Raw genomic sequence first — 25327 nt, 5'->3', positions numbered from 1 at the left:
GAAAGGTACAAATGGTCCAAAAACCAATTACTTTCAGTCAAAAAATTTTCATGGCCCCTATTCTTAATAACTGTGGGAGGCTCCAAAGGATTAGTTCTCTATATGGAAGACAGACTGCATGTAGGAAGGTGAAAGAAAAGGGAGCAATTTCTGACACAGAAGTCACATATGGTTTGCAAAATCAGAATCTACCTACTAAAGGTGGATTTAAGGAATGCCTCCCAGCAACCTAAGACACCACCTGCTGGTAGCACTCAAGCAGATATCTGTTAATCAGTTAATGCCTACTTTTAAAACAACCATCTTTAAATCATGTTTTGAGGTAAAAACAATTTTAGTTTTTCTTTTAGATAGAGAAAATATTGTTTCTCAAACAGGCTTTCAGAAATGAGACAAATTAAAACATAAGGAAATAATTAAACTTTACTAATGATGTTATTATATACATGATCCAAAATACTTCCTGGCCAATCTCAAAGTTAATTAGAAACAAGTGAAAATTATCTCTCTCCTAGAGTATGAATGGATGGACAGCTAGGGGAAAAATGAATTTTATCCAGTGGGCTAAAAGTTTAAATAATAAGCAGATACTGAATTATCTATTGCACTACCTGTGAGAGATTGCAGGTTTGTGGCCATCTTTTAAGCCAGGTATATCCTCATGTAAATATGCCAATCCTCTAGCCATGGTTTCTGCAATATGACACAGTTCATTCCAAGAGACCACATTAGCCTTAAGAAAATCTGACAATGAACCCTAGAAAAAGAGAAAACAAAGCAAACAAACCTTAAGCTCTTGAAAGCCCTATGTATATGGAGACTTTTCTGTTTACTATAAGAGGTTATAGAAGGCAACATATCTTTCTTTCAGTGCATAATAATATCCAAAAAGCAATCTCTGGGGAGGCTCAAATTTCCTCCCAATTCAGATTAATAAACATTTAATCAGGAAGGAATACCACTGATCTTTAAAGGTTTATTACAAAAATAGTCATTTTCCCCCAATTTATAAGGAAAACTTAAGTAACAAAAAACTAGTTGAGAATCTAGAGATCTATTTCAAAAGTAAAAATATACTGAGAATAACACAAAATTACAACATATAAACAACCACTAATATAAAGAATCTTCCTCTAGAGATTACCACCATCATATGGCCAAGAAATTAAGGGAAGAAGTGCAAAAACCACTTACATTTGACATGATGAAACTTATTACCAAAAAACACAATTTTCTACTTCATTAATGGTACTTTTTAACAACTTATAAAGCTAAAAAAAAAAATGAGGGAAAATAACAAGTGTGTTTTGGAGATGATTACAAGTTAGTGAAAAATCAAAGGGCATATAAATTTCTTGGCTCTGGGTTTGTCACTAAGTTAGATTTATTAAAGAGTTTAAAATTCAAGCTGTAATAATGATTCATGAAATCAAAATAGATATAAATAATTAATGAAAATTACTATAGTAAGTATTCATGAGAGGTAATTACAGCACAGGAAACAGGGGCAAAAGACTGGAATATGATTAGAGGGTTAGGTAAAAAAGTTGCTATCTTTGTTCTTTTAGTAAAATGAATTATTGAAACATTTTTATTTAAAGGTTGATTTGTATTTTTAAATACTGGTCAACTATAATAACATACTATCTCTTGAAAAGTACACTGGAGGGGTTTATACTCAACCTTAGATAGGTAAACCAAATCTGATTTTACTAAATTTAAGTGTTAATAAATTTTACCTTTTCATGAAATGCTGTGATTAGCCAAAGGTCCACATCGACACTGGTGCCTCGTTTTTCTGCACCAATGAACTGTAATATGTTCTCATGCTTCATTCCTGGCAAACTATAGACTTCATATTCATTTTGCCATGACTGTTTGTCCTAGATTAAAAAGAAAAAATAGTAAGAGCACAAAGAATATAGGGAAATAAACCATGTCTAAGAGAGTACTCAAATAAGTTCCTAAAGCAAAACAAGACAATCAAAAATAAAGCTCAGTATAAAAGAGTTTTTGTTTGGTCCTGTTTTTAATAAGAGAAAGCTCTAACTGGTTAACCGTTCTATACTAAATGCCTGTCCCACCCCATGTCTTCAAAACATACTTTTCTGTTTTTCTGGTTTATGGACACAGGAATTCACAAAAAGTCCTGCACTTCATATATCTTACAAAGGTAACACATTTTGCCTACAAGTTATTGCAGGTATTACATTGTAATTTTCATCATGGGGTGAAATTATTTGTGTTACTATTCACAGTATCTCCTTAAAAGATGAAATTCAGGTAGAATGATGGTCTAAACAGAAAATATTTTTTTTCAAAATTAATATAATACCTAACATTCTTTAAAACCATCACATACTCATTTGTGCCTGCAAATGATCCATGTCTACTATATAACCTTTGGCTAGTTATATAATCATTCAGTTTCCTAGTTAAGTAAAACAGGAACTATTTCCTAGGGTTATTGTATTACATGTAATACACAAAGCACCTTCATAAGCACTCAGTAAAATGTTTGTGACTGTTGTTAACTTACTCTTAATATCCAAATTTTCTCTTAAGTTTTAAGATTCTTAACACATTGAAATAACTTTTCCATAATCTTATTTATAAATCTTTGGCACAACAGAATACAATCTTTCTGAAAGAGTACTAGTTTATAGGATCCAACAATACTACCAAAAAAATAAAAGTAATAAATTTCTTCACTAACTCTACAGGTCGAGTTTTTAAAAGTTAGAAGACTAAAAATCAAGATATATTAAAACAAAGAAATGGCTTAAATGATAACTTTGGAATAAGGGAGAGTCAATGTCTGGGTGTAGTGGTACAGCTTGTATCACCAAATCCAACCAAGCCCTCATGACCAAGAATGTCATTAACCACAGGGGTACAAGAAAAAAAGGAGATGAAAATATCATCAATCTATACCATGAATGGAAAAAAATATACAACAGAAATACATTAGAACAGGGTTTTATGAGAAGGTCAGCTGCCTTTAAAAGAAAAAGAAGTCAAAAGTAAGCCAATTTTGGAGTCTCGATTCGCCACCTCTGAAAATTCATCAAACAAAAACTGAAATAATTACATAAACACTCAAACTAGAATGAAAATAAATCAAAGTCTGGCAATGTATCTCCAAACAGAAATTCTAAAACACAGCTCACTATTTTGCTCTTGTTTTTTGTTTTCCTGATAATGCTGAAAGGATATTAAAATAACTGCTCAGAGGTTATTTTTTTAATTGGAATATGCATCATTACTTAGCATTTCTGTAGAATTGTTATTGGCAAAAGATCACCTACATGTTCATTTACTGTAATTCTACCACTCAAAAAAACAAAGCCATGAGCTTTGTACTAATAATTCTAATTCTCAGATGTGAAGGCAGATATAAAAGAGCTTACTGCTTTTCCCAGTATCACAAAGAACCTCTCTTATATTTTCAGACTGTTTTTATTTATGATGCTCTAGTCACTTATAGCTTTTTAAATATATAAGAAGATTAGACAATTAAACATACCTGTATTGGAAATATTTTTACAGCCACATATTCATTGAGCAACTGGGCTTTCCAGACACAACCAAATCTTCCCCTTGCTTTCACTTCTAATAACTGCAGAGGCTTCAAACCTAGTAATGGAGAAGGTGGGGGTGGTCCTGGATCCTACAGATAAACAATAATAATATTGTAAATAAGCAGAATATAAAATATACCAATTCTAAAAATGAAGAAAAAAGTAAGTATACTAAAGAATCAACTGACAGAAATGGTAAACACATATACATGACATTAGCATCAGTCTTGCCAGAAATGAGTTTCTCAAGCATTACTAAGTTATCTGATCTGCAGTGATCACAGGACAGGCAATTTGATTTTTAAAGAGTTTTTAGAAAAACATTCTGTACTACAGCTATTTATGTTCAGCAGTTGAAAAGCTCTTAACAGCTTCTGATCCAGTCTCAATAATTTTCCCAAGATCTTCTGTGAACGTCAGAACACTAATGGTATTTCATTGACTTTATCCAGTCTATACATTCTTAGAGGATAAGTATTTAAAATACGCCAGAAAAGAGCAAATTATGGCTATGACTCAAAGCAAATCTCAAAAATCCAACACCGTCTCCAATGGCTGTTTAATTTTTCTTTATTAATCTCAGAAATACCAAGGGCAATTTTTAAACACATTGTAGACAGGTATATAAAGTACAAAAGCATATAATAGAAATGTTATTTTCTGTAGCCAAACTTTTATTTATTCTTATTTTCAACCTTTTTTTTTTTTAATTTTTTGGCGGTACTGGGGGATTTTTCAACATGTTAACAGATCATTCCTTTGTCTAATTACTTCCCAAACTTGACCAGACACAAGAATTATTTATGTTCTGAGGCTGACTGGCAAAGAAAGTACAAGTTAAAATACAGAAAAGTGATCATCACAACAGATAACAAGGTATGGTAAATGAACTAGCAGTGAACTGCTATGATTAATTTTAAAAAGAGAGGAAATACAGCATTTAAATAGAAAAACAGCAAGGGAATTCTCCCTACACAAATAGGATGGCAACCCTTCATTGAAAGCATTTTCTCACTTCACACTCTGCAAGTAAAGCAAGATTAAGAATCCTTCTGGAAAGCCCAGAGAAAAGCATCAGAAATATTTTAAGGGCTACCTAACACATATTGTGAGGAACTAAACTTTCTGTGGGGAGAAGAACAGATATCAGGGCACTAAGTGGCACCTCAGACACTTGTAAATGGTATGTCACCCTAGATCATGCATCTCACTCTTTTTATCTCCTCTCCTACTATCTCAAAGACTGTTAGGGCTCTCTTTAGGCATCATTCAGCCCACTGGTACCATTAAAAACATCAGAAAAATCCTCAAAAATGGAAATACTTCAAGGTATTAAACAGGAAAGACATGCAACTTCTTCTAAAGTATATAATCTTTATAAAATGGCTTGAGAATTCCTGTTATAAAATAGAAGACTTTCTGTGACTCATTGCAAACTCGTATTTATTTTTAAATGTCTGTCAAAGTTTCTTTCCTTTCCACATTCAAAACATGAAAGGTTAGTAAAGCCAGAGTGTTTCTATTTAGCAGAGAGACACATCAAGGTGGTCAGCACTAAATTCTATGGGAAGGCTACATTCTCAGAGGAAGGGACATAAGAATCTCTGAAGAGTTCCTATGAAAAATACACTCTTCCTAAATCATTCTTCAATCATACCTACATCATACCCACATGTAGTAAGAGATTCTACTAACAAGAGTAAGCCACTTACATGAATGTAAGGGGTGGAGGGGCGGGGAGGAGAGGGAGGTTAAACACTACTCTTCCAAAGGCAAAGAAAATCATCCAGGTCTCAAGCTCCAAGAATTGTTGTGTATATGCATAAAGGAAAATTGAACAGAGAAGGCTAGAAAGGTAGAGTTTTCAAAGCAGGGATGCCAAAAACTAAAGTGTACAGATAAGAGCCAAAAAGTTGAAGAAAGTAAATAACCAGGTAGAGAGTAATACAGCTCTAAGTTAAAACACTAATATTTTTAATAATTTTTATATAAATTGACTGTTTCTGTAGATAACATATGTTATCAATTCTCTGTTCAAAAGCGTGTCACCACATAGATTAAGATTCAATCTGTGAAACAAAATTTAGATAATTTAATCCAAATCTGAAATTAGTAATGTATCAGCAGTTCAAAATATGACTTCAGTATAATACTAACTTTAAATTTAGGAAAAACACAATAATTTTCAATGTCTGTTTAGGAAAAAATGGTTAAATATTTTCCAAATGCATGAATTTCAAAGTTCCCATAAATTTATAAGGCTCTGTTTAGCAAATTTCTTAAACTACTATTATTTCAAAAAGAAATATTAGCTCATCCTCCTAATATTATAATTATATTCAATAGTATATAATAACAGCCAGAAAACACACTGTATTCAAAAATTACTTACTAGTTTAAAATAAAAAAAAAACTGGCCAATTTTCAAAGAATAAGGAAAAGACCTACAAAGGCACATTCTTGTAATAGAACTTTTAGAACTATGTTTTTAAATGTAAATAATATTCTTTAATACACAATTAGGTTCAAAAATGAGTAACTTCATAGCAAAGATTGTAACTATATAAAATCTATAGCACTAATCAATGTATTCTTTTGCTTTTTAATGGGAAATTATTATTTCTAATATCTAGGTTTTACTTAACCTATAATCTAAGAATATTAGAAATGAATTTTATTTTATTAGCATCATTATAGTATTTTGGCCATGAAAACTCAGCATTTGATTCTACAGTAAAGTTTTATACCTTTAAAATGAATAAAACTCTAGGGATACAAATGCAAATGTAATCTTCATAAATGTCTGCAACATTCTAATGCCACCCACAAAACATGGCTTTGACCTACTACATAGAAAAACTACTTTGAGAAGCAACTCTAAGGACTTCACATTTTCTGAAAACTTTCCCTAAGTCTCCAGTTTTCTTGCAATATCCATGCCATTTTGTAGAACTAAAAAGGCATTAGAAATGGCTCTGATTATATTCCATTTTATGGCATCAGAAGATACCATGTGGAGAAAATATGTTGAAATTATAATTATTGGAAACAGTCCCCCACAAATATCCCTATCCAATGTCATTGCTACAACCAACATTGGAATAAATTGTTAGAGATGGAAAGCTGTGAAGTTATCTGTAATTGTTCTTATTTATTTCTTATTTATTTGAAGGGTGAATTATAATCTAATTATATAGCCTTTAAACCTCTACTCAGCAAAAGATCACCCAAAACTATACTTCTTCAGCTAGTTCATTTGCTAGAGATCCCAAAGAGGAAACTATTTTGAAATATAGATTTCACATTAAAAGATAATGGGCTAGACCAGAAAGTCAGGTCTTATTAAAATGAGCACATGTTGATTTTTAAACATATGACATACTGTAGAAATTGCCAATACAAGGATTTTAAGACTAATGGAGTCATTAGGTGTTACCTTCTAATTAGCTAACATAATTATTTCTACATTCTACCTTAGATAAGGATAAATATTGGTAACAATCCTTTAAAACCAAAAGCTATTACTATGTCAAATCAATCATATTTTAATACTAAGAGGTGGGAAAACCTTTATAACATAAATGTATATAAACTATAAAGGATGCACAGTAAAGCAACAGTAACAACAAAAATCTAAAAACAAAATGTTAAGTATGCATCCACAAAAAAATTCCACAACCATAAAACAAACATCAATGCAATGCATCTTACCTCTATCATTATATGAAAGGCGTGCTTGTGAAGAAAAAACACAGGCAAAAGAAATTACGATTCATATTCAGAATGAAATGAGAAACGAACACATCAGTTACAAAAGTGAAGGAAAGAGAATAATGATTTAGCTTTTTAAAAGTTGGCAGTGATTTAATGTAATTTTAAATTAAGGACTGGGAATACCTTCCTTATAAACAGAGGAAACCATATCAAAAAACAAAGCAAAAAAAAAATTAAAAACCTTCGATATTACCTATCAGATGAGGGATGGTAAACAAAGTTTTGACTCTAGTACAACCAAAGCTAACTGATCCAATCAGCTTCAAGACAGCAAGTAAACTAAACTAAGTTTTAAATAAGTTGAAAAGGATCTAAACTCTGAGAAATTTCACTGAGGAAGATATGAGTGGAAATTGTTTTCTGGACACTAGAGGGCAGTATTGCCTTTAAAAGACACCAGCTACCAGCTCTGTAGACATAAAAAGAGAAATAGTCTTTCAAACCATTCTTTCTGATAGTTGTCTTAAGATCCTCTAGAATTTCCTATATTTAGCGAGTGAAGTGCCTCACTCCCCTTTCATCTAAGACAACAGAATCAAAGTGGTGAAATGGAAAGATTTTTCTGATGGCGATAGCATTCTGTGCATTATAAATAATAAATTCCGAAGAAAAAAAGACAGATGAGCAAGATCATCAGAATTAAATAGAACACAGTGACAGGCCAGGCATTCTGTTAACCTACTTGCCCAGCCACATCAAGGGGAATGAATTATAATAAATTATAATTGGTAAAACATGCTTTAGATAATTTAATTCACATTTCAAATTAAGACTGGTCGTAGTTCAAAGCATGACTTTAGTACTAAGACTAACGTTAAGTTTAGTAATTATACAGTAACTGGATAAGCACTGGTGCCCTGAGAATGAGTATCCATACCTGTTTCTTACTGTCTAAGGATAGTCACATACTAATAAAGAACAAGGTTTTCATTTTCCCAATCACCCCCAAATAGGTAAGAGCCTGAATTTGAAATTAGGAGAAATACATCACTGGTGTTAAGGAAGCGTGAGAATTCCACCAAATAGATGATTACATTCCCTAGTTTCCACTCTTTCTCCAATACTTCTACAGAGAACAGCACTAAAAAAAAAAAAAAAAGACAACTCAATTTTCTGATTGTTTAACTAGTTTTTTGTAGCTTTTCTTCCTTCTTGATTTTTTTCCTGCGATAATGACTCTAGTCTATTTATAATACATTTAAGAGTCTGAGTTAATCCAACTATTGAAATGCCAGTATTCCAGAATAAAATTCACCTCTTGAAGGAAACGCATGCCAACTAGATAAAACTATGGTTTCCCAAACTTCAAGGATCACTAGGATCTTGTTTAAATACAGGTGCTTTCAGAGATAAAGATGTCACTATACTAACCCAAAGGAAGTAGGTGCTACCTTTAATCTCAATAGAAGTGTATCTCTGCTCAATACACTTCCTAATTAATGAACATTAGAATAAACAACACAAAGACACAAGCAAAATGACTAAAGACAAGAACAAGCCTTAATGTAACAAAGCAAGAAGGGTGAAAACAGAAACAAACAAAAAAATAATTTGCTGAAATATACAAACAGATTTACCAAAAAAGTGTACCTTTGCTGAATATACTTCTCAATAAATGAACATTAGAATAAGCAGAATGACTCAAAGTAAACAGGAGACATCAGCAATAGTCTTCAATGAATAAATGTGTGACAATATAAGAAGGGTCCAAACAAAATACCGCCCCCAAAAAAAAACTGAATTCACTAAAATATACAAACAGGTAAAAAGTAACGAAATAAAATAATTTGGATTCACAAAATGAAAAATGCAGTTTTGAGTATTAGGTACTGTGAGTCACAGAATCAAATCAGCACATTAATGTCAAGTAATTGGATTTTTGGATTAGAAAGAGAATTGGTGTGTATCCCTTAAGTGGGAAAGAAATTATTACCAAATATCAAAAGAATACTTCCCATTCATTCATTCAAAAAATGTTTACTGAATGTCTTGTTTGTGTCAGGCAATTACTATCCAGGCTCTCATGAAGCTCACAATAGAAACACTAATCAATGATTTGAACTAATTAATGCATTAATTGTAAACTAAAAGAATGAAAATAAATTCAGTTCCTTAAACATCTGTTTAAAAAAATAAAAAAAATAAAACCTGACTTAGACCAACAGGTGAAATAAAAGAAAATTTTCCTGAGGAGGGTATCCTGAAGAAATGAGTAACTAGAGGGAGACTGGTGAGGTGAAAAACTGTATTGGGACACACCCTAGATTTCTGACTTACACACCAAGTGGATGGTTGTCCCATGTACTGGAAACCATGTTTGGGAGACACAATCATTTCCCTTAAGTGGTTAAGTGTTTGCAGATGTTTTAGTGGAGCTATTTAGTGGACAGTAAGATATGCAGATCTGAAATACAAAGAAATATTTCTAAAAGTATGGATTTTTGTTTATATACTATACACAAATATTTATATAATATGCACTATAAACTTCCTTTTCTTTACTATTTAAGACATTCCAAGATACATCTGTATCTCTTAACCACATCTAAATAGAAATAAATTTTCCTCTTTTTCTGATACCCTCAAATAACAACCTCTTAGGATTACCAAGGATTAAAAATACCCTTATTCAAAGTATGTGAAAACTGACAAATTCAGAATCTGTCTCCTCTTAGTCATCTAATTATCTAATGTTCTAAGAAATTTTATATTCGTTCATTTTTTAAAACATTATTACCAAGCAGAATAGAAACAAAACTCTAAGAAATAATGTAATGTTTATCAGGACAAACATTTCTGTGTTAGAAGAAAACAAGGCATACTTTAAGAGATCAATAATACAGATACTGTCAAATGCACAACCCTGATTCTATCTAATTAGATCTTTAAGATTCCTTTGTGATATATCCTAATTCCTACAATTTTTCCTCACTTCTCTTAAAATCAAAGAAAGACCAACTTGGATAAAATGAAGATTCTGGAAAGGTTCCCTAAGAGGCAATCAGTGCCTAAGGGTACTGATTATTGGTGTTGAAAATCTGAGAGAGATGTGGGCATGCCCATTCTCCTTTTCGTTGCTATTCAAAAGCATCAAGTTTTTGACTAGCTACAGAAGAAATTTTATTTTTATTTATTTTAGCATTTCTATTCTATAGGGGAAAATGAGTATGCTATACATAAGTAAGTCGTGATGTGGCAAAATGGTTTGCTTTTCTACCAGACTATAATACTAAAATCTATTTCAATATGAAATATATTCTCTGGCCCCTTTATCCTACTTAATTTTTTTTTTGGACTCCACCTAATTATTTGTTGAACTAAGAAGCCATTCAATCAATGGACAATAATCCTAGTAATTAAATGCCCAGATTTTGTCACTCTGTAGAGGACTTACTCAAATTTCTTATCTATACAATGGACTTCACAAAACAAAGTCTATTTAATGGGCTATTGAAATTAAATGAGTTAACATGTGTAAAGTACTTTATATGGTGTTTATGCAGTATTCAAAATAAAATATTTTATTACACTAGTTTCAAAGTATTGTATCAACGGTTTCAATAAAAATTATTCCTTTTGAGTTCAATTTTGAAGGTGCTACTCTGTTGCAGTAACAGCTTACACTTATTGAGCACTTAACATTAGCCAAACACCCAACATATAGTTCTTCTCCCAATTTCTGTAAGAACTAGAAATTACACATTTTTCTCTTCCCTCCATTCTTTACCTAAAATTACTAAAGCAACTCCCTCATACTCTTTACCCTTCAATTCTGAGCCACAATGTCAAACAACCAGCCAACCAATCAACATGTTATCAGTTTACCTACATATGAACTGTGGGCTCAGAAGGGCAAGCAAGAAGCAAGGAGCAAAGGCTGTCTGTGTTGTCACTCTTACTCTATCCAGCATGGTGCCTGGCTTAAGTAAGGCATTCAAGCATTAGTTGAGAGGTTAAACAAAAACAGAAAAACAATCCATAATTCTTCCAAAATACCTGTTTGTTCTATTAACAAATGTACTTTGTCATGTCTATAATTTCAAATTAATAGAAAAAGACAGTGATTAAAGTAGCTAGAAATGAAGGAGCAGGTCTAGGATGATGTACAGGAAATGAAGACAACAGAGAAAAAGCAAACTTACCTTTCTTCTATCATCTCTTGCCAGGTAAGAAAATGATAGATTATGCACTCTGGTCTATATTCATCAATTCTATTTTACGCATTGGCAGATGAGGCCTGGCAAAGGCCAAAGGAAAACTGAACTCAAGATTTTAAAATTTAAATGGAAATCACTTTTAGAAATAAGGTGCTTCAATTAATTTTAATGTGCAGCTTTAATTTGTTCTTAAATTTTTACACTTTTTCCCTTCTGCCTTTTCACGTTAAAGATGGAATTTTAGGCAATCTCCAAGTGGCCCTGTCTGTGCATCTGTAAGTGGAATAAATTATATATGCCTGATGAGAGAGTATTTTTTTTGTCCAGCTGCATGTCTATGGATAATTTATAACTTGTCTTCCCACAATTAGCTTAGAAGCAGATTTTAAAGGAAGTTGTAATTTAGGTTATCAATGCAAAACCAATCACATATCATAGTGGAACACAGACAAAAGAGTATCTATAGCAGCTCTGTAGTATTTCTTATGCATATGTACACAAGTACACCAAAGAGAGGGAGAGAGACAGAGAGAGAGAGAGAGAGAGAGAGAGAGAGAGAGAGAGAGAGAGAGAGAGAGAGATTCAAGTCTAAGACAACAGCACTACATCATATTGTAAACATGCTAAAATAATATGGTTGAAAGTATTTGTGAAATATAGATTTTCCTTTCAGAAACCTAGTACAAACTCTTAAGCAGATAAAATATTATATTCTCACCTTAAATGTATTTTGGTTTTACAAAAAAAATTAAATTTTAGTATTTCCTAACAAGAACTTACAATATCACTCTACTAAGTTTCACTTACAAAAACACCATGTATAGGAATGAGACAGACTAAACATATCAAAGTAAAAAGCTATCCTCTATACACTGTTAATTAAAAAGAAGCCAATTATAGAATAAAATTTTATAATCTATGAAAGAGAAAGTAATACTTAATAGTTTATACCAGAGAAAAAAGTATATATAAATGAGATCAGAGGAAGGTGACCAAGGATATATAAAAACCTGTTAAATTGATTATTTCAGGAAAGTGGTAAGAGAAATGAAAAAGAGAAGCAAATGATTTTTCTCATGTTTTTGACACAACACTAAATACTGTCTTGATACAACAAACATTTAAAACTATGTTTTAATTAGAAAAGGGTTTAAAAAGAGAGGAAGAAAGCAAAAAAAAAAAATTATGTTAATAAATCTCAACCATTTGGCAGTCAGCCCTTTTTCAAGTTGTGCTTCTATGGGTATTACATGTACTTTGTAAGTATAATTTATTATTAGCATATTAAATGCCATCAATAAAATGTAATAAACTTCCCATGCATCATCCCCAATTAAGAAAGGAACACACTTCCCTAAACTGACTTGGATAATGTTATCCTACTTTTTCAGAGTGTTATTAATTTCAAATATATAGACTCCTGTTCAAGAGGAAAATCCTACAAAGTATTTTCACAGATGACATGGTTTCTCAGTAGGTAGTAACATGACATAGCATGAAATGACAACCTATTGTTTCCTTAATATTAAAGTCAACAGGATTATTTTGCATGCCCAACTCAGGGATCCAAAACATCTGGAAGTCCTTAGTCCTTTACCAAACCACACAGAGACAAAATGTCATGATGGAAGAACTAAAGCAGTTGATGCCATTTGAAAAAAATATTAACATTAATATTAATGTTGCAATACTAAAGTGTTATTTATACAGCCTTTAAAAATGAATAAGAAGTTAACTTCAGACCTTTTTAAAGGTAAGTCATTTGTAGCTCCTTTTTATCAGCACAAATATAGATCTTCCAAGCAGGAAACTTAAGCTCAAATATGGTTATGAAAAGTTTTACTGAAACCACATTGACTCTAACCACAATAAGACTTCTTAATAATAGAGCCCATCAATTCACTCATACTCATGATTCACTGTTACTAGAAAAACCAGTTTGTATTCAGTTTACTCACTGCCTATTATATGAGCATCTTCCTATATGTGGAAAGACAGTTTCAGCAAAGGCAAAAGAAAAATGGCCTGGGTAATGCAATGCTTCTTCAGTTTGTGATCACAAAAATAATTCAGCAATTTAATTATCTTACAAAAGCCTGGAATATTCAAATGATTTTTATATCACTCCCCAAAAAAATATAGCCTTAAGATTTAGTTTAAAGCAAAGCCCTAAAGCATTTGAATGTTTACTAAAGGAATTCCTGGAAATACTGTTGTCATCTCAATATAATGCTACATTGATCAAACTCAACTCAGCATTTCAGCACTTACAGGATGGATATTACACACAAACACTATGTAAAATACAGCAGCGATTACAATACCTATTTTTCTTCAGGGGGCTTATAACATAGTGGGAGAATTTAAGCCCTCTCAACTGGGGTCTTTCATTTGAATCACAGAAGCCAGAAAATAAATTGAGCACTATTTTCTCCATTCTTTAAAGGATGGTACATAAATAATACAAATCTAGATGTATATGATGAATTGTTCAGGGTATAGTGCAAAGAAAGAACCAGAAGGCAGACAGGGTATGGGAGACCGTATGTTACACTCCACACTTTGTATTACTTGCTGTGTACCATGGGAGTTCTCAAATATTTTTAAGCACAGAAGCAGCATATCAAATACGTAAAATGTTATTCTAGCAGCAGTACAGATGAAAGGAGAGAAATGAAAGTAAGAAGGCCAACTGCAAAATGGAAATCATCTTAGCCTCAGATGTAGTAATGTTCTGAACTACAAAAGGATCAGTACAGATAAAAAGGTGAATGAACAGGATTTGGTAAATGACGAGGCTGAGAACAGAAGTACTTGTCTCTAATGCTTTCATTCAGAATAACTGGGAAGGAAATAATACTATAAAACAATGGTAGAAACAACAGTTATGATTTATAAAGAAACACAAATGGCTTCAATTTTTTAAAAACAGAAAACTGATTTAATACCTTTAACTGTACTAAATTTATTGTAGAATCAACATTTTTGTGGGCTAAAAAGTGCCATAATTAAAACAGCCAGATTTCAAAGTACTTCTGTCCCTATACCACTTCATCAAGATAAAAATACTAATGAAACCAGAAAACATTCTAAATAACTGATGTCTTAAAAATAAAGAACCCTACCATTTAATTTCCAGAACCAGCTTATTAACTATGATGAGGCCAATGTTTTTACAACAGATCAGTTTATTCACAAACTAGCCTTTAGCTAAGGATTTAAGAAGTTTCCCTAACAAAAGGAGCAGCAAATATTATGTCATTGTCCTAAAGCATTTAAAGAATGTGAAACAATGCTTCAGAAATCCATGCCAAGAATTCAAGATCTTTTCCTAACTGGTCTTGAAATTAAACTTGGAATGTGAGAACATGAATATGGGATAAAATATAGAAGTCACCTCAAGATTTCAAATGTATATAGTATGCTTCTTCTGTCCACTACTCTTACCCTTCAAAAAAGTCTTAACCAGTAGACACTGGCTTCAAATCAGACCCCAAGAATTTCTGTTTACAATCTAGTCACATGTTCATACAATTTTTTAAAGGAAAACACACAAATATGACTTTCTATATAACCAAGACACATTTACTTTACTTTTGTCCTTTGTGAGATGTGAATGTGAGATTATGTTACTGCTCATTTTAGTAGTTACACAAATTAGTCAATATTCAAAAGTAGAAAATTAAATTAGCCTATACAATGCTTTTGAGATGGCAAAGAGGTTAACTGAATTATCTGGAATACCAGAAGCATCTGCTTTCTGAAAACAGAGGGGCAGAGCAGAATAAACAACAGAAGCAAAGCTTCAGTGTCAGAGGGCTAATAGTTCAGATACCAATTCTGACACTTGTGAACTTTGCTATGTCACAATTCACATATAAAATTGGGATTATACTACATATACTGTCCTATAAGGTAAAATTAAACCACTACTTTCCATACCTGTCTAGTCACCAGAACCACATGGAAAGTTTACAAGAAACATAATATCACAGGTCCCATTCCATACTTTCAAGTTAGGGGTATGGTGTGGGAATTTGTAATCCCAAAGATAATCTATATATACTAGTATCATAATGTGGAAGTCACTGAGAAAAATTCTATATAATTATATGCTTTTTACATATTCTTATGTAACTTACATATTTACACATAACCTAACAGGCCCCTAGAACAAGCATTTAAAGTTCAGTAAATGCTTCATGTAATCATCATTAATCATTTTTAAGTAAAAGATAAAACAAAGCCTTCTATAATAAGATAGCTACTAAGTAGTCTGCAAAAAAGTTTTCATAAAACTCTCACCAAAAATAAAACTTAAAGCATGAAACCATACTGTTTCAGAGACTGAAAAAAAACAAAAGTGAAATTCCACAATAATGGCAATGCCCCTTTTTTCCACATAGTTTATGACAGAAGAAAATCATAAAGTCAGACCTGTCTAGTATTTTTTCATAACAATGCTTGCATATGGCAATTACTCATCTGCCAAATTTATTTAAAATTTATTATTTATTTTTAGGTAGTTCATATAATTCATGACAGCAACACAAGTACTAAATAAATGTGTACAAGCACACCCACAGAGGGCATACACTGAGACAACTCTCTGAACATCAACTCAAATATTAATTACAAAAACCAGGACTGTAAAATAGGCCAGTGTGTGCAGGGAGGGTATTAGTGGAAGGGAGGAGGGTGAACTAAGAAGATTAAGGTGACAGTATATGGTAGATGATGGACTTCATATACCTATATGAAACAGAACTAGAAAACCTCTTGCAGTTGCTTTAAGTGGGGTGGGGAGGCAGCTGAGGGGGAGAGATAATGGGGGCAGTGAAACCAATGTACAATATAAATCTAATCAGAATTGTCAGTATGAACCCCCCACATCATGAATATATGCTAATACAAATTTAAGAAAACAAATTCCTTTCATTATTTAAGAAAACAAAATTCCTTTCATTAAAATCTTAACAAATGTATTGAAATGTGACTTCCAGTTTGTTTCTATTATATAACAAATCCAGGATAAATTCAAGAAACTACTGTAACACTGAATACTCTCTTCTCAATTTTGACACTAATTTTTTTAATTTACTATTGACAAAAAGCAAAGCGTATCCTGTAGCCCTTTGTAAGTCACATACATTAGATACTAAGATCTTTTCCTTTAAATACTTTTTACAAATAATCTTTAATAAACCCAAATGTAGCTTCTAATATTTAAAAGTTAAAATATTTAAGCTGTAAAAAATACTGTGTTTATCTAATTTAAGGAACAAGGTATTTTACCACTGGATTTATTTCTCCATATACGTACCTTCTAAAGATTATAGAGATCAATGATCTAATGCTAAGAGATTGCTATAAGTACTAAGAAAGAACTGTGTTATGTAAATAAAGCTTAGAGGGAAAGAATTGTTTTGGTCACTAAATTATAGGACTTTACCATTTTCTTCTATCAAGTTTTAAGCATTAATCCTACTGGTATTAGAAAAATAAAGTTAAGCCAAGAGATCTAGAAGGCCAAGGTCTGATCTTAAGAATTAAAAGAAACAATAAAAACTAGAATTTAGAGATATCTCAAGTAAGAGCAACCAAAAGTTATTAGCTATCCTGGACTTATAGAATATTAACTACTTCCATGAAAAGCCCTTTAAAGCAATGGACCAGTGCCAACTGTCTACATGAGAATGAGGAAAATTTAGTAAATTTAATCTGATTACCCACCACACTTCTGTTTTTAGAAATATTTAAGAGTGAATAAGTGAGAGTAGAGGGTATTTAAAAACATTTTTGGTCTTCAATATATAACTTACATGCTATAAACAAACAAACAGAAAAAAAGCCACTTGAACTACCAACAACACATGTTAAAAAAATAACGTCGTTCTGCTCATTTCCCTAAAACATTCTGATGGATACATGTTCCTGAAACTTCATGAAACCTCTCTTTTCCATACTAACTTCGTTACCCTCTTGGGTTCATCCTAATGGTTAAAAGAATATTTTGGCAAGTAGTCTTGAAAAAAGAATGGAGAAGAGGTCTTGAAAAAAGAATGGAGAAGAGTATGGAAAAGAAAGGGTTTTGAAATACCACTTCTGTTCATCACTACTTCCATCTTCAGAAACAAAGCAGAGTGCCTCCTATGCTTAGAAGTATTAGAAGGAAAGTAAAACTCTCTGGAGAAAAATAGGAATGTGAACACCCATCATTCCACTCACCCTCAACCAAGAAAGTTTTAGGGCATACCAAATAGTTTCTATGATTTAAAAAAAATAATAAATAAAACCTCTAAAATTAACCTGAAAAGAAAATAACTTGTTACCAATCTAGTGAGTTCGATCACAGTAATCTCTCTTCAAACATAAAATACAAAACAGCACAAAACTTGGAACAATAACTTACTTGAGTTGGAACAAGTACAGGAGGGTAGGCCATCTTGTGATGTCTATACACCCAAAATGCACAAATGACAATCCCTGCAATTAACATAAGTGGCACCAGGGAATAGAGCAGGATGTTGTAATAGGGTGGCTTAGGTGTAACTGGATTTGAAGTGGCTGTGAAAAAGGAAAGGGTAAAAACAACTCAGATTTGGTCAACAAAATTCTATAATAAACATTTATCATAGCCAAACTTTTGGAAAATAAAATATGAGGAAGTAGGAGTAAATTACTCCAGCAACACAAATATACTTTGTTTTCAATCTACATGGAACAAGCATGTAATTTTCCCTGTGAACTTACGCTGTGTGACTTCCATCTCCGGAAAATAAGAAAACTTTTCATTACACATATTGCCCTCACAGCAACAAAAATATACTTCAGGGCTGTCTTTTTTTTCTACACAATCAGTCCTATAAATAAATAAAGCAGAAACAATTAAAATAAATATTATCGTACTGACCCTATAATAGAAGTACTTCTTCTCTGAGATAAAACACTGAGTCATTCACATTCAACTTCAAGATTTTTATTAGTATGTAATAATTTTTAAAAGCCAAAAATGTTCCTAGACTGTTACTAAATTTCATCAGAAAAAAATAAATGAACAGCTAAGTTTTTAATAATCTTGTTGACTCCTTGAAGTTATTGCTTTTATGTGGTTTGTAATGAGCAATCTAAGGCAACCACCTCTTTTTTTTGTTTTTCTAATTATTAGAAAAGCTTTAAGAGGAACATAAAGCCAATTAGGCAATTTGGTGTAGAAATGCATTTGCTCAAAGAAAATATAGCTTTCCCATTTCATGAACATTAAAAATTGAAAACTAAAGACTAGGAAGTGTGGCTCAAATGCTAGTGTTTGCCTAGCATCCTGGAGGCCCTGTAGTCAATCTCCAGTACCACAAAAACAAACAAGCAAATAAACTGAAAATTATATATAAAACTATATGAATATACACACACAATGCAAATGATGCAACCTCATATCTCATGAATGAAACATTACAACATCAAAGACTCAAACTAGCCTTTGTTATTAATAGTGTCATTTTTGTATAGTAGTAGGATTTAAATTTCCTAAATACAATGAAGGAGGTTGAGATTAAAATACAAGGAGAGGACAAATATGAGACAACAAACACAGTATCTAGTAAGTCAACCACTAAGAAACAGTCCTCCCTATTTCTTTTTTAAAGATCAAAATTTTAAATAATACTGGTAGCTGCCTTACAAATAAACTGAACCTCTATGATGATTGTTTAATAATGCTATGGTTAAGTTTAACTCTTAAGTGAAAAGTTCAAAAATTCCACAGAAAAGAAAGTTTCAACAAAATCAAATTTTAAGATGAATCTATACTAATATCTTTTTAGCAGAAGATAAAAAGACAAGTGAAAGTTAAGTTTTAGGAATTCATAAAGAAATGTATCAATTTAAAAATTAGTATGTAGAATCATGCCTCAAATTACAGGAAATTAATATGGTTAAGAATTTCACCTAATTCAAGAAAATTGGTTTTCACCATCTAACTCCATTTTTCTTTTATCATTATCTTTTCTTCCATACTTTGACATTTTCTGAATCTTCCTTTTCCTTTCTCTTACTATCCTTACTATTTGTTTTTCAAATTTAGTAAAAACAAAATTCAGATACCTTTCTACAGCACTTAATCCCCAGAAACAAACTTGGTATAGTAATTACCACTCTAATAGCAAGCATTTATGATGAACAGTGCACTCCCAGACCTCTACTGAATAGCCCATTTCAAGCACTGCCTGTGTCTCACATTACTGAAATGCTGGTTTTAGGTAAGAAGCACTACATAAAAAGAACAGGGATCCCTGATTTCAAGATAGTTTTGAGCAAAAGTGATCTCCAAATCTTATTTTTTTTAACCCCAATTTCTCCTAGTTACCTTCTTTAACAGCACCTATCACTTGATGATCAATTCTGTTAAAAATGAAGCTAATAATCAGAAGTGGAGGCAAAACATGTAAGTATAGAAAAATCACCCTTGGAAATCTCACAGACTTACAAAGTGTATCCTAAATACTATATATATACCTATATGGCTATGCTTTAATATCTCGTGAAAAGAAGAGTTAATTCAGTTTTCTAAGATGCATGTTGCTAAGTGACATACAGCTAATCAATCACAGATTCCAGTAATTAACTGAGGCTCCTAAAAGTAGATCTAGTATTCAGTAAATACAGAAACACTTTTTGGCTCCAAAATGTCTGGTTATATAGGACTCTGCAGACCTCTGCCAAGCTTCAGCCTTAACCCCTATGGAAATCCTATGAACCAAGCAAGTAAGTTATCAGTCCAACACTTACAGAAATTCTTAGAGAAAGATCACAGGCAGTCAATAACATAACCACTGTGTTTTATTTCCAGTGCAGAACAATTTAAACAAGATCTTTTAAATAAAGTGTAGCTTTCTATGAGGATTTTTAGTTCTGATGTAATTGTGAATGTCAAGTTAAAATGTCTCTTGGGGTAAAGAACAAAGGCCTACTTCGTAAGGAAAAAAAAGGGGGAGGGGGAATGTAACAAGATAAATTTCTTTCAGATATATAAAGAATGAAGGTGAAAGGAAATTAAAAACTACAATTAAGCTTTATTCTCCTTGAGAATAGATTTTTTTCAACAGATACAGTTTTTTAAAGCAATTTTGAAATTGACATAAAAGTTTATAAACCTAACAAAATGGGAAAAGAAGTGATTTTTATCCAAGAGTTCTCACTACTTGGTAGATTGTTGAAACTATATCAAGGATAAAACATAAACATGCCTTGTTTATTACTTTAAAATACATTATCTTGTCATCAGAGCATGTTATAATGGTCTTCATAATTGCGTCTTCAAAAAAAGCAAGAAACATTTACGTGAAAATCCATGTATTGATCTTTCCCCTTTTCTAAAGGGAGAAGGGGAGGAAGAAAATTATTCAATACTATCACAAAAAATGAAATCTGCTCTTACCTGTCATAACAGTTGATATCATCCAGCCAACAACCTTGTTTCACTATTTCAATGGAACCAGAAATATTCTTCCATGTGGCAAAACAGTGTCGCCGTTTATCTTTGTCACCATAACAGGGTTCAACACCAGTTTGATTGGTTCTGTCTCTTTCCCAATTCGCATTAAAGAAAAGACACTCCTGAGTTTCTGATCTACCAAGGATAGCACCTATAAGATAATAAAACAACTACTAACTCTTACAGCAGAAATTGTTAATTTTACCAAATCTCAACACTTCAGTAGACTTCAATTCTCTGTGACAAAACACAAACTAAGCAAACACAATTCTGCTTCATTGTGAAGTACAGCAGTTGCCTCAAGAAAAAGCCATTCTATGATTGAATTATAGACTAAACAAACCATGGTTATCCACATTTGGGAATTTGGCAGACATGTTTTTAAAAGTGAACCTGTTACTGAAAGAAAAGATACTGATGGCATGTATTGCCAATAATAAAATTTGAAGTTTCAGACAAAATAAGAATTTTGGAGGGGAGAAGAGTGTGAAAGGAGAGGATGATCTTGGGGGTGAGTATGATCCATGTAACTTTCTATGCATATACAAAAATAGAATAATGAAACACATTAGAATTAGTTTTTAAAAGGAATAAGAAAGAGTAATAGAGGGGGTGAATTTGGTCAAAGCACATTATATGCATGTATGGACCTATCATAATGAAACCCCTTTGTACAAATTTGTTCTATTTTTAAAAATTAAGGATTTTGGAAAACCTGCATCTACCACCATTAGCCTAACAACTTTCCCATACTTACAGAATTTTCTGATGAGATCAGAGATTTTAAAATGTGACCTTTAATGCTGAATAATAAAATGAGCCAATATTTTGAAGAGCTGTATAATTCAGTAAACCAGTATCTTCTAAATAAATTATGTGTGATGTTACAAAAGCATTCATGGGTTAAAAAAAATCCATTCAATGTGCAAGACAGATCAATAGATTTTAATGTTACAAAGGACAAAAAGTTCATTAATGGTATTAGATTCCACAATGCAACAAACTTTTAAGAAATTGTATCAAGGGAGCTACAACACCCAAAATAATTTTGAAAAAGAAGTACAAAGGAGAATCATACTTCCTGATTTTAATGCTTACTATAAAACTTCAGCAACAAAGACAGTACGTTTTAGTGAAAAGACAGACACATGCAACAATGGGACAGAACAGAAAATCCAGAAATAGACCTACACATATATGGTCAACTGATGTTCAGCAAAGTTGCCAAGGCAATTCAACAGGGAGAAAAAAAGTATTTTGAACAACTGATGCTGGAAAAACTGAACATTCATATGCCCCCCCAAAAAGGAACATCAACTTCTATTTCAGAACATACAGAAAAATGAACTCGAAATGTATCATAGGCCTAAAACTCTTAATCTTCCAACAGGAAATAGGTGAAAAGAAAAACCTTTTTCACCTTGAATTATAAAAGATTTCTTTAAGTAAAAAATACATGGACTACAAAAGAAGTGATTAATTCAACCTCATTACAATGAAACTTCTCTTTTCTAATAAGAAAGGGAAGAAAGGGAAGAAAGAAAAAAAATCACAGACTGAGAGAAGATACACAGAAAACATATTACTAAAAAGGACCAAACCAGGCATACTAGTGCACATCTTTAATCCTGGCTACTCTGGAGGCTGAGGCAGGATCACTTCAGTGACACAGGGAGACCTCTCAAAAAAAGGGTCTGGAGGATCAGGCATTGGTGGCTCACGCCTGTAATCCTAGCTACTCAGGAGGCAGAGATCAGGAGGATCGTAGTTTGAACCCAGCCCAGGCAAATAACTTTGTGAGACCCATCTTGAAAAATATCCAACTCAAAAAAGGGCTGGCGGAGTACCTCAAGTGGAAGAGAGCATGCCTGCCTAGCAAGCATGAGGCCCCGAGTATGGCCAAAAAGTGTGTGGGGCGGGGGCATGATATTCAGAATACACAAAGACCTCTCACAACTCAGTAATAAGAAAATATTTTGTCCAATTTTTTAATGGGCAAAAGATTCAATTTTGCCAAAAAAAGAGATGTAAGTGGAAAAATTCTACATGAAAGGCTATTCAACACCATCAATCATTAGGAAAATGCAAACTAAAACCACAATGAAATACCAATTAGAATGACTAAAACCAAACAGAACAAAAACAATGGGTAATATCAAGTATTGCTAAATATATGGGCAGCTGGGACTTTCACATATTGAGAGTAGAAATGCAAAACTATCCAGCCACTTCTGGAAAAGTTTTACAGTTTCTTATTGTTAAATATACACATACCACACTACCCCCAGTAATCACATGTATAGGTATTCACCTAAAATTTGAAAACACATGTCCATGCAATAATGTATATATGGTTGTTTAGAGTGGATTTATAACCTCCAAAAACTGAGGTAGAAACAAGGGGGTCTATCACTGGATAAATACATAAGCAAATATCCATACACTTATTTCCTTCTCCTATATAATCCTGAACCTCTTGTCAGTATCCCAATAGGACTTAGGCCACTGGTCCCCCTATTTTTTCCCAGTGTGGCTATGCTGAATAAACTACTTTTTTGCTTAAAAAAAAGAAAAAACAGGAATGAACTAGTGATAGCTGCAACAACAAACAACATGGATGAATCTCAAACATATGCTAAGTGAAAAAAAAAAGGTCCAAAGACTATTAATGTATGGTTCCACTTATAGGATAGTCTGGAAAAGGCTAAATTGTACGGACAGTAATCAAGTAACAGGTGCCAGAAGATAAGAGTTGATTACAAAAGGACATGAGGATATTTTGGGGGGTGATGAAAATGTTCCCTATCTTGACTATAATAGCACTATACATGATAGTATATAGGATCATACTTACTGATTAAAACTCTAAGAACAATACATCTAAAAAGCACATTTTATTCTACATAAATTAAACTTCAATAAACCTGTCTTTTAAAAAGAATAGAAAAGAAACTACCATTTGTTGAGATGTGGTATGATATCAAAGAAAAATACCTACAAATAATCTAAATAAATTATTAAGATATTACTCCTTCTAAGTATATCTGTATACAGCCAGATCTCCTTCATACACTTGAATCAAAAAACATATCACAATAAACTGAGCAGAAAAATAGATGAGTAAGAATCCACAATTCTGAAAGAAATATGCAAAAAATTCATTTTTTTTTGCTTTAGAAAAATGTTTTTCATAAAGATCTCTTATTTTACTAACATAGAATGGATTATTGCTATTTTTAAACAAACTAATATTTAAGTTTTTTGTTTTCACTTCTAATATGATAAATATTAACATCTATAAGCTCTGGGGTTGTTGTGGTTTGGATATAAAGTGTCGTTTCAAAAGACACAGTTGGTTCCCAACTGGTGGTTATACTAAGTGACTGGATCCTGAGGGTTCTGATCTAATCAATGGAGTAATGGTCAGATGGATTCATATAACATGCATGATTAGGAGGTAGGCCTTATTGAAGGAGGTAGGTCACTAGATCCTGGAAAGGTCTCTGGCCCGTTTTCTCTCTCTCTCTCTCTCTCTGCCTCTTGTCCACCACAAGGTGGTAGGTGGCTTGGCTCCACCACTTGCTCTCTACCATGATGTTTAACCTTGCCTCAAGCCCACAGCAATGGAACTAGCCAACTAGAGATTGAAACCACTGAAACCCTGAGCCTAAATAAACACTTCCTCTTTTAGGCTGTTTATATCAAGTACTTTGTCATAAGGTTCTTAATTTTTAAGAGCCAAATTAAGTCCAAAGACCCAAAAGTTTGAGAACATCTGTTCTATAATGTACTGTCACAAAGATGTAATTATAAGCTGATCATATCCGTAGCCAGTAATGGTGCCATGGACTTACCTTCAACTAGGAAAGAAATAATAGCATGAAGTGACATACTGCAAACTACGCTGATAAATATGTCAATTGTATTCTATAAAAGGACTGCTATTACTACTTATCTGTACACAAATAGAAACCATTTTCTAAATTATTTCTTTTCAGAAACTTCTTCAAAATATGAACGAATTAAGTTTCCTTCTTTACCAAAAAAAAAAAAAAAAAAAAAAAAAAACCCAAAAGCATTTACTGCCCACACTGTTATCTTAAAACAGGGACTGCAAACTTTTTCTGTAAAGGTCCAGACAGTAAGTATTTTAGGCTTTGCAGGCCATATGGTCTGTCGCAACCACTCAACTCTGCTCAAGAAGCACAAAAGCATTCATACACAGTAAATGAATGAACATGGTTATGTTCCAATAAAACTTTATTTATGGACACTAAAAATTGAATTTCATGTAATTTTTACATCTTACAAAGTACTTTTTA

The 25327-nt window shown here is 32.4% G+C and overlaps 1 protein-coding gene across 2 annotated transcripts in view; it reads right to left on the bottom strand.

The window, feature by feature from the left end:
* The window catches only part of Acvr2a (activin A receptor type 2A), an 83523-nt gene that overhangs the window by 11803 nt on the left and 46393 nt on the right, over nucleotides 1-25327 (bottom strand). Inside the window, exons 2-8 of one of the 2 annotated variants that reach the window (XM_074070711.1) lie at nucleotides 20949-21156; nucleotides 18266-18375; nucleotides 17925-18079; nucleotides 7293-7316; nucleotides 3527-3670; nucleotides 1740-1883; nucleotides 612-757 (exon numbers count right to left, since the gene is read on the bottom strand). In XM_074070711.1, the coding sequence (XP_073926812.1) occupies nucleotides 612-757; nucleotides 1740-1883; nucleotides 3527-3670; nucleotides 7293-7316; nucleotides 17925-18079; nucleotides 18266-18375; nucleotides 20949-21156 (931 nt within the window). The remainder of the gene's footprint in view (nucleotides 1-611; nucleotides 758-1739; nucleotides 1884-3526; nucleotides 3671-7292; nucleotides 7317-17924; nucleotides 18080-18265; nucleotides 18376-20948; nucleotides 21157-25327) is intronic. The other variant, XM_020167957.2, reaches the window with a different exon arrangement.

This window comes from Castor canadensis, chromosome 4 (assembly GCF_047511655.1).
Source record: "Castor canadensis chromosome 4, mCasCan1.hap1v2, whole genome shotgun sequence".
NCBI classification, from domain to species: domain Eukaryota; kingdom Metazoa; phylum Chordata; class Mammalia; order Rodentia; family Castoridae; genus Castor; species Castor canadensis.
This window is presented reverse-complemented; position numbering and strand designations above follow the sequence as displayed.